The 9,924-nt window shown below is 65.3% G+C and overlaps 1 protein-coding gene across 1 annotated transcript; it reads right to left on the bottom strand.

Annotated features, from left to right (window-relative positions):
- Positions 1-102: 102 nt before the first annotated feature.
- On the bottom strand, positions 103-8,975 carry LOC132001565 (tyrosine-protein phosphatase non-receptor type 11-like). Its single transcript, XM_059376253.1, has 16 exons — positions 8,914-8,975; positions 6,956-6,994; positions 6,708-6,830; positions 5,447-5,644; positions 5,184-5,269; positions 4,590-4,918; positions 4,389-4,508; positions 4,076-4,189; positions 3,827-3,923; positions 3,494-3,573; positions 2,958-3,110; positions 2,595-2,726; positions 1,669-1,823; positions 1,107-1,562; positions 880-977; positions 103-769 (listed from the first exon to the last, which is right to left on the bottom strand). Exons 1-14 carry the CDS (start codon positions 8,973-8,975, stop codon positions 1,460-1,462), a joined length of 1,791 nt encoding a protein of 596 aa, XP_059232236.1. The 3' UTR covers positions 103-769; positions 880-977; positions 1,107-1,459.
- Between the last annotated feature and the right edge of the window lie 949 nt (positions 8,976-9,924).

The following is a 9,924-nucleotide window of genomic DNA, read 5'->3' as shown; positions in this document are numbered from 1 at the left end:
GGGCCGGGCTGGGCCGGGCTGGGCTGGGGAGGCTGCCCAGGGAGACACCCCCCCACCCCCGGGGGGAAGCTGGGCCTCCAGATCCTAACAAAGACACAGACCTGAGACCAAGTCATTTTATTGAGGGTCCCACAAAGCCACAGGGCCATCCGGGATGGGAGGAGCACAGACAACACGCCAGTGGTGCCCCAGCGGTCACACACGGGTCATGCCCGCACGTGAGCCTCACCCGGCACACGAGGTCGCACATGTGCTCCAGGAGCATCTCACGTGCACCCGCGCAGTGGGCAGCTCTGAAGCGGAGGTGGGTGCTGAGGCCGCGGGTAGGGCAGGCAAGCCCCGATGATGGCCCCAGTCAGGTCAAGCACAGACTGGCCACGCACGACAAACATGTGGCACACACGGGGTCACAGGGGGTCACTGCGCGGTGCAGGCGGTGACTGGTGGCCTCCCACACCGGGAGACACACCACAGCCCTGAGGCCCTCCCGCTCCCCTGTCACCTGGGAGCCCCGGAAAGGGCAGGGCGTTCGGGTCTCCCCACTGCCCCTGCCCATTTCTAGGCGTCCAGGCCGCGTTCGGAGGGTCTGAGGGCTGGGGGAGACGCGGGGAGAAGATGCGGTCTGCGCTGCCCTAAACACAGTCCTTCCGAGGAGCGCCCCGGCCCGGCGGGCCCTCCCCCTGCCGCGCGGCTCCGGCCCCCACCGGGGCACCCTCACCGCGCGGGGCCCCGCAGGTTCTCGGAGTCGCCGCCAGGGGCCTCCGGGGTCCTGCGGGCGGAGACAGGGCTCGGTCGGCGCCCTCGCGGGATCCCGTCCCGCGCGCCCCCCCCCCCCCCCGGGACCCCGGCCCGGCCCCGCTCCCCGACGACCCCACTCACGCCGCCGGCGCCCGAGACGACACGGGGGCAGCGTTGCAGCCGGCGTCCGCCGACCCGAGGCCCACGTTCCGGTAGGAGGGCTCCTCCGGCGGCCGGCGCTGCGACGAGGGGCCGTCGGTCACCCGGGGGTGTCGCCGCAGCCCCCCACGCCCGCTCCACTTCGCCGTCGGCCCCGCCCCGCCCCGCCGGGCCCCGCCCCGCCCCGCCCCGCCGGGCCCCGCCCCCACCTGCTCGCGCAGGCGCAGCTGCTCGGCCTGGATGTGCCGCTGCAGCGCCAGGTACACGAACTTGTACTGCGCCTCGGTCTGCACCATCCCCGAGCGCTGCCGCCGCACCAGCTGGATCGTCCTGGGCACGTCGATGTCGCAGTGCAGACCTGGGCACGGGCGCGCTCAGGGCCGGGAGCACGGGGCGGGGCTAGCGCGGGCGGGGGGCCGGGCACGACCGGGGCTAGGCGCGAGGGGCGGGACCGGAAGTTCGGGGCGGGGCCGAGGCACGGGGAGGGGCCAGGGGCGGGACCGGAAGCTTAGGGCGGAGCGGAGGCTAGGCGCGAGGGGCGGGGCCGGGGCACGGGGAGGGGCTAGGCGCGAGGAGCCGGGGGCCGGGGCGGCTCAGCCCGCCTGCGGATGAGGTCCACCAAGATGTCAATCACGATGATGGTGCCGGTGCGTCCGATGCCGGCGCTGTGGGGACCGACCCCCGGTCGGTCTGTGGCTAGTTTACGGGAGGAGGCCGTGGCCTGCTCCGGGTTGCACCTGCCCTGCCCGCCTACCCTGTCTCTGGTCGCACCTGCAGTGCACCACCACGGGTCCAGCCCCCGGCATGCTGCTCTGGGCCCTGTTCACCTCATCCAGGAAGCCGAGGACGCCCGAGGGCTCGGCGGGGACCCCGTGGTCTGGCCAGCTGAAGTACTGGTAGTGCTTCACTGTGCGCCGCGGCTCTTCCTGGGCGGGGAGGGCGGGTGAGCGTCCCCCGGGCGGGTCTGGGCAAGTTCCCAGGTGGGGCCAGGCTGTGGGGCCAGGCCGCAGGGCCAGAGTGGAGCCGCTGTGAGCCCCAGGGTGAGAGGGGCACAGGGCAGGACCGGGAAGGAGGCAGGCAGGGTCTGCCAGGAGTGACCAGCGGGGTCAAGGCCGCGCAGAGGGGACGGGAGAGAAATGTGGGATTCTGAGGTTGGGACAGCCCCAGGCTCAGGCCCCTGGGAAGAGGAAGGGGGAGCAGCCGGTGAAGCGGACCATGACCTCTATTTGAGAAGAGCCAATTGTGAGGGCCCTGCAGGGCCCGCAGGTAGGGAGACGTGACGGAGGGTGGGTGTGGGGGTCGGAAGGAATCTGTTGCTGCCACAGAGACAGGTACCACCGGCCCCTTGACTCTACTGAGGTGGCTCAGGGAGAGACCAGGGAGGGAGGGACCATGGGGGCGTGAGCCACCCTGGGGCCAGGCAACTGGGACCTGCGACCTGGGGTTGAGAATGGGACCTGCCTGTGAGCACTGCCCAGCAGAGCCCTGGTAGGGCCTGTGCCCACTGGGTTCAGGGACATGCAGTCGTGCAGCGTTGGTGGTATAGTGGTGAGCATAGCTGCCTTCCAGGGACATGCAGTCGGCCAGGGGGACTGGGTGGAGCCACGTTGGGGTGGGGAAGCGGCGTCTGCAGCTCAGACCTGGGGACTTCCTACTGTGACTCTGGCCCCTCATGTCTTGTGGCCTTCTGGGCTCACCTGATCTGGCCGCCACACCTGCAGTTCCCGCACGCAGTAGTCCTGGGCTTGGTACTCTGCCAAGTTGGAAATACGCACACGGCCATATTCTTGGCTGCCCTGCAGCTCGGGCCAGTACCAGAAGCATTTGTTCTGGGGGGATGCATTACATCAGCTGTGCTACAGGACCGCCAGCACCTGTGCCTGGTGCCCTGGTGCTGCACATGCACACACGGGCTTTCCAGAGTCCCCCTCACAACACACATGCCCACATACTGCCCCCAGCATCCCAAAGGCTGAAGGAGAAGTGAGGCTGGGCCAGCCACGAGCACAGGTCCACATGAGCACATGGTGGGGAGGAGGCTGTCAAGCCCGAGCTCCTACCCTGCCTCGCTCCACCTCCCTCGTGGCCATGACAATGACCCGCGTGTTCTCCTGGTGCACCATTGCCCAGAAGGCAGCCACTGTGCTTTGCAGACAGCCCTGGGTGGCGATGTACACCTTGCCCGGTCCGTGAGCTGTCTTCTCCGGATCGCTCTGTAAGGGTGGGTGTGTCCACAGTTTCCAGGATTTAAAGTGCCAGAGGACAGTGCACATGTATGCAAATGACGTGCAAAGCAGCACCAGCTGGCTCACACGTGGCTCCTCCTGCCCTAGGCTAGGGGGGAGCTGGGGACCAGGATTTCGTCCAGCCCACTCTGAGGACACACTGGAAACCGATACAGCCCCTCTCCCAACACTGCCTAGTGTCCTGCCAGGGTCCACGGATCACAGGCACCTGGATCTTCTTGGGCCTGCCATCGGGAGCTCCAGGTTTATAAGAGGGGGAGAGGGTGACCGGTGTGTGGCCAGACACGGCTCAAGATGTCCTAGCGGAGCCTCACCAGGCCATGCGCGCAGCTGGCCTCTCGCACACCCACCCTGACGTAGTTGGCGTTGATGTAGTCGGCTCCGGGCACAGTGTCGTCCACATCACGCAGAATGACGCGGGTGGTATCAACTGGGAAGGGAAAGCTGCTGCTCAGGTCTCCAGGGGAGATGGAGGGAAGAAGCAACCTCACCCACCTCTTTGCCTGTGGACCCCGGGGTGAGCGAGATGAGGGAGGAAGGGGCCTTGAATGCGAAAAGGAAAAGTCACACCAGTGGAGGGGCACAACCCCCTGCCTCCACCTCCCTGGGGCCCCTGCTTGCCAGATGGGCCCCGCACAGGACAGAGCCCTGTCTCCCCGGCATGGCCCCTGCCTGGCCCTCACAGGGAAGGATGTTCTTGTAGCGATTCTTGGGCAAGTTCTCCAGCCTCTGCCCCTCCTTCCGGGGGTACAGGAGCCGACATCCCTGCTGCTGCAGCATCTGGTTGGGGGAGGCGGCACGGAGGCATCAGCCTGTGGTCCCACCCTTCTCAGAGCCTTTGGAGACCATCCTTCCTCCCCTAAGCCTCACCCCCCTGCTGGCCCTCGCCCAAGCCCCAAAGGATGGGAGTCTATGGCGTAGGGGGCGGGCACCTCAAATTCTTCCCAGAAGCCCTGCTTGGCCTTCCCGCTGGCATCAGTGGGTCCGCTGAGCTCTTGCACTCGGCTCTCGATGCTTGCGGCGTTGATCCTCGTGGCTTTGAGGGGCTGGCCAGGAGAGTGCTGCGTCCACACTTAGCAGGGTCCAGCAGACCCCAGGGGGCAGACCCCACACTGTTTCCCTGAGGCCACCCTGCCCCAGCACTGCCTAGCACCCTCTTCCCTGATCCCGTGGTCCCTTGGGCCGTCCCCACCCCAGGGACAAAGTTCACTCTGGATCCCAAGGGTCACGTGCCTCCGGGCAAACCTGCTTGAGCTGCACCACCGTCCCCGACTTCTTCACCATCGGGTGCTTCCTGCAGTGCTCCACCAGGTCAGTGAGGGAGTCGAACTGGACCCCACCTCCCACGTCATACTTCCCGTCTGGCTGTGGGGACCGCAGTGAGGGGCCCGGCCACTGCCCACCCCCTCCCCCAGCCACACCCCTGTCCCTGCTGCCATGCCCCACCTGGAAGTGGATCATGGTGTGTGTGACCCGCGGCTGGAGGTCGGCCTTCTCAGGCCTCGGTGTGAGCACAGAGAGCATGAAGTCCCCAGGATGGCTCCGACTTTCCTGCACCAGGAAGGTGCCCAGACGTCCTTTTTCCATCAGCAGCTGCTCAGCCTCCTTGCCAGACAGGTGTCCATGGTACCGCCCAGGGTGGTCGGGGTTGAGGGGGAGCCCTGGTGAGACGGGGGGCCGGGGCCTGGCTGGGTGAGGAGACACAGATCCACATGCAGCCAGAAGCCTCCAAGACAAGACACAGACACAGAGGGAGACAGACGGACCCACCAGATCTCAAGGACCCAGGCCGTACCTTCACTCAGGCCCACCTCAGGGAGCCCTGCCCAGCTCTCTGACTCTCCCCCGACCTAGGAGCAGGCAGGCCAGAGGCAAGACAGGTGAGCCCCGCAGGGCTGAGTGTGGCCACCAGATGGCAGTCTGGTCCCCAGCAAGGAGAGATGGGGCCACCTCAGACCACCCCACAATCCCGCCCGGGGAAGGGGCGGCTTCTTCAGGTCTCAGCACGGATGAAAGCTGAGGCCGGAGGGCAGGGCTCACCGGAGTCACCAGGCCAGAGCGCGGGCGCCACGCTGGCTGCAGGGCTCACTTTCGCCAGCGGCACGCTTCCACCCCTGTGGCCAGTGCTGTGGACCCAGAGGACCTAGAGGAACCTAGAGGCCCTGGGGAGGGGGTCCTGCAGGACGCTCCCTCAGCTTGGCTGCAGCTGTGCCCAAGCCTGACCCTGGCCACGGAGGGCAAAGGAGACCCAGAGGCCATGCTCTGCAGACACGGACACTCGCACACGTGGAGCTGCCGCTCACCGCTCAGAGACAGGGTTCTGGTAGCCCAGTGGCTGCTGGAGCTCTACGGGGGCCCCGCTGTGCTCACGGAGCAGCCCCCCACGCTGGCCTGTGTAGTGGTGCACCAGCTCGGCCAGCGTGGCGAACTTCTCCCCTCCGTAGAGATCGTAGTAGTCGCCCGTGTTCTGGACATTGATGTGGGCCACCTCATTGTGGCGCCTGGAAGGCAGGTGCCCTAGTCACTGCTGTGGGGGGGCAGGTGCCCTAGTCACCGCCATGTGTGTGGGGGGGCAGGTGCCCTAGTCCCCGCCGGGGGGGGGGGGCTGCTCCCACCAATCCTTTCTTCCCATCACCACCTGCAGCTTCCAGAACAGTCCCTAAGCTTCCTGTGCTGATGTCTCTGCCTGTGCTGCTCCCCTGCCAGGAACAGCCGGGGCCAGGCCCTTCCCCATCCAGCCAGTGTGTGAGTCCCACCCGGGGTGGCGGGCGTCCCAACTGCTCCCCAGCAAAGTCAGGACTGGGCTCGCAACCCAAGGCCTACTCTCCCTTGGCCTGGAGGCAGACGCCAGAGCAGCCCTCCACGATGGGCTCCGCCTCACCCCAGGTGGCCTGCCTGGGGGCTCCTGATGACCAGGCCTCAGGGAAGCTACCAGGAAAGCCCCAGGGAAGGACGGCAGTCCCTGCAGCGTGAGAGCTAAGAGAGCTAACGTCAGTCGCACCTGCTGCCTCAGGTGTGGCAGAGAGATCTAGAGACTGATGGGAAGCCCCTCCCCAGACGGCCTCTCCTCACCGACTGACGCCTACCCGTCTGGGGCCCCCACCAGTCCGGCTGCCGCAGCCCCTCTCCTTTCCTTCTCCCCACACAAGGGCCTTTCAGGGCTTCCAGCCTGACCCCTGGTGGGCAGCATCCCCAGGACATGGGGCCCTAAGGGCAGCCATAGAGGCCCCCCGGCCACAAGAGCAGACCCCTCGGAGGGTGGGAGGGAGGTCCTGCTCGCTCCTTACTCTCTGAGCCCTTCCCAAGCCCTTCTAAGTGATTCCCTCCCGTCCGGAAGCCACCTGGTCTGGAAGGCCAGATTTCCACCCACCCTTGCCGTCCCTTGGCTCCCCACCCCACACAAAACACAGATTCTTGGGTGTCTCATCCTGAGCGGGCACCCTCACTTCCAGGAAAATGCCCAACATCCTTCTGGGAAGACAGGGAAGACTGATCCTCTGTCCCCCCGCTGAGGGCAGAGCCTCAGGCCTAAACACACATGGCTACAGCGCCACCGTGACCCACCTGACGGACAGCGTGAAGCTCCCCCGGCAGCTCTTGCTGGGTCTCACCAGGAAGCTCCCGTGCTGGCCCCTGGACAGGAGCAGCTTCTCTGCCTCAACTCCACTGATGTTAGGGTGAAACCACCTGGAATGAGCGCCACAGGTGGCCGCGCTGCAGAGCTGAGGTGACAACCGAGGGCCCTCTGGGCTCCCAAAGTCCTGGCCCACAGGCAACCTCCCCCACGGGGCCTGCCGTGGGACGGTACTTACAGCCTGCCACGGGCAATGGCCACCGGCTGGCTCTGAGGGCTGTGGGGAAGGAGTGGGGCCACGGGGTCCCAGGGACACAGATGAGCAGAAACATCGCTGGGGTTGGGGGTGGTGGGGGTGAGTGGGACAGACGCCGTCCAGCACCCCCACACAGCCGCCACCAGGAAGCTCGCCTCGAAGTCGGAGCCCTGCCAGGGCATCACAGCTTGGCCAAAGGTACTCCGGGTGCCGCTGTGTCACAGGGTCTCCTTCCTGCCCTCAGGGCCCTGGCAGCAGACCCTGCCAGTCCCACCCCTCCTGGTGTGGTGTTGGCCACCGCCTGCCCTCACGGGGCACGTGCTGCAAGCCCAGGGACACCCCCAACCCCGGCGTTCGTCACTGAGCCCTCCCGGAACAAGAGTGCTGTCCGCAGGCTCGGTCTGCCATCCACCCCGACCAGCCTCCCCGCCGCGGGTCCGCCCTGTGGGAGCCGCTGTCCGCCCCTGGCGCACATTCCCATGGCCAGGAGACCCTCCCTCCTCCGGCTTTATCTGTCTTCACGGTGTCTGTCGCCTCCTGGGCGGATAGCACGCGTCACCGGCTTCCTGTCCATCTCCCACGAGAGGGTTTCAGCCCTGAAGGGCAGAAGCTGCTCTGAGTGGTCCAGTGTCCCAGGGACAAAAGCAGTGCCTGGGCATTAACCAATATACCTGGATTAAGCTGTGAATGAATAAAGGGGGCACCTGGGCGGCTCACTTGGTTAAGCCTCCGACTCTGGGTTTCGGCTCAGGTCATGATCTCAGGTCGGTGAGATCGAGCCCCATGTCGGGCTGTGGGCTCAGCACAGAGTCAGCTTGAGATTCTGTCCCTCCCTCGGCCCCTCCCCCAACCTGTGCTCATGCTCCCGAAAACAGATAGATAAAATCTTAAAAAGAAGAAGTGGGGCACCTGGGTGGCTCAGTCATTAAATGTCTGACTTTGGCTCGGGTCCTGGGATCGAGCCCCGCATCGGGCTCCCTGCTCAGCGGAAGCCGGCTTCTCCCTCCCCCTCTTCCCCTGCTTGTGTTCCCTCTTGCTGTGTCTCTCTCTGTCACATAAATAAATAAAATCTTTAGAAGAAGAGGAAGCAGCAGCAGCAGCAATAGTAGTGGTGGTGGTGGACGACTCAGGAAGTGGCGGGGGGCGCACAGGTGGACGGATGGGGCACCCCTGAGAGGGCGGCTGGGAGCTGCACACGGGCTGAGTCCTGCGACTGAAGGACCCAAGAGGCGGGCTGCTAAGAGGGACGGCAGCCCTGTGTCTGCCCCCAGCCCTGCCTGCCCAGGCTGGTCCTCCGTCACAGCCTCCCCCGTGAAGTGGGGGACAGCCCCAGGACCCCAGAGGGACTGGCCTGCATGGCCCACACTGAGGGCTGTGCCTGAGCCCGAGTCCGAGACCCTAACTGCTGCCTTCTTGACACCAGTAGCTTTTGTTCCCCTATTAGGGCAGGAATTTCTGGCCCAGGTTTAAATTGGACCCAAGAGACAGCAAGGATGATCCTGCCCCGTAGAGAACTTTCTAGAGTGGAAATTAGATCCGTGTCTAGCGCCAGCCCGGACGCCCTCCAGGTCCTTCTCCGTCAGCCCTCTCTGTGCCCCAGGCCTTCGGTGCCTGTCCTTTGTTCCCCGAGGAGGCCTCCGTGCCCACAGGCTACACCCGTGTGTCCAACACAGCAGCCCAGAGCATGCGTGACATGGGAATGTAAATGAAGGAAAATTCTACAAAACCAGAGCCCAGTTCCTGGGTCACACGGCCACACTCTACTGCCAGAGCCACCTGCGGCTGGCGGCCTGCTGACGGGACAGGGAGGAAACACTCCCATCACCACGGAAAGTTCTGGCCTGCGCCGGCCTGCACTGCGCATCCTTGCCCGAATCCCCACAGGTCTGTTGCCCTCCGCCCTCCGGCCCCGCAGAGACCTCTAGTCTCAGGGTGCTCACCTGTCTTCTGGGCCTGTGGCCAGGCCTTGGTCCTCAGCAGCATCTGACCGACCCAGGGCCATGCCCCTACTCCGCTGTTCCTCAGAATTCCACGCTCACTAGGCACCCTGCTTCACCTGGCCAGGGTCCTCTGCCGGGGCCTCCTGTTTTTGACCTCTCAGGGCCAGAGTGGCTCACCTGTGCTGGGCGTGTGTCTACTACACGTCCACGGGCCTCCTATGCCTCTAGCCTCACCTGGGATCTGAGCTTCACACTCACAGATACTTCTCTTCTTGGCCCCTCCATTAGGGAAGGTAACAGCATTTCTATCTTCACATTCGCAAAGTGTGAACCTCCTGGCCACGCTCGGAAAGGCTGCTCTTCTCCACGGTCCCCCTGCTCACGCGTGGCTGCCGTCACCAGCTTGCAGCCCCTCGGCGCTCTCTTTTCCAGCAACCTCGTGGCCTCCCTTCCAAATGCACCCAGAACCCAGCCCTTTTGCTGGGCATGGCTCACCCTGCCTGCGTTTCCCTGAAGCCCACTGCAGCCCCCCCCCACCGTGTGAACGAACAGCCCAGACACACGGACATGCTTCTGTTTGTCGCCCTGTGTCTTCACTGAAGCCACGCTCAGCTCAGACCTTGATGGCTCCCCAGGGTCCGTGGGTTAGTTCAGAGCAGCCTGGAAGCTCAGACAGCTGCCCCAGGGCCCCCCAGCCTAAGCAACATGCCTGCACACACTTTCCTCCCGGGGAATTGGGGGACCACCCTCCAGGACCTTCCTAGGCATGTTCTGAGCCTAGTGCCTGAGCTCTCTCCCGCGCTGGCTTGTTGGGGAGCCAGACCCGGGGGCAACTTTTGGTCACATAGCCCAGCGGGTAAGGCTGCCCGGGAAGGCCTCCTAGAGCAGGGGATGCCGCAGGGTGACCTCCAGAGCCAGCCACGGGAGAGTAGGCGAGGCCACCAGGAAAAGGGCAATGGCTTCATGATGTCCTTGGACCAACGACAGGACAGTGTGGGGCGGGGGACGTGG

This window comes from Mustela nigripes, chromosome 14 (genome assembly GCF_022355385.1).
Source record: "Mustela nigripes isolate SB6536 chromosome 14, MUSNIG.SB6536, whole genome shotgun sequence".
Taxonomy (NCBI): domain Eukaryota; kingdom Metazoa; phylum Chordata; class Mammalia; order Carnivora; family Mustelidae; genus Mustela; species Mustela nigripes.
This window is presented reverse-complemented; position numbering and strand designations above follow the sequence as displayed.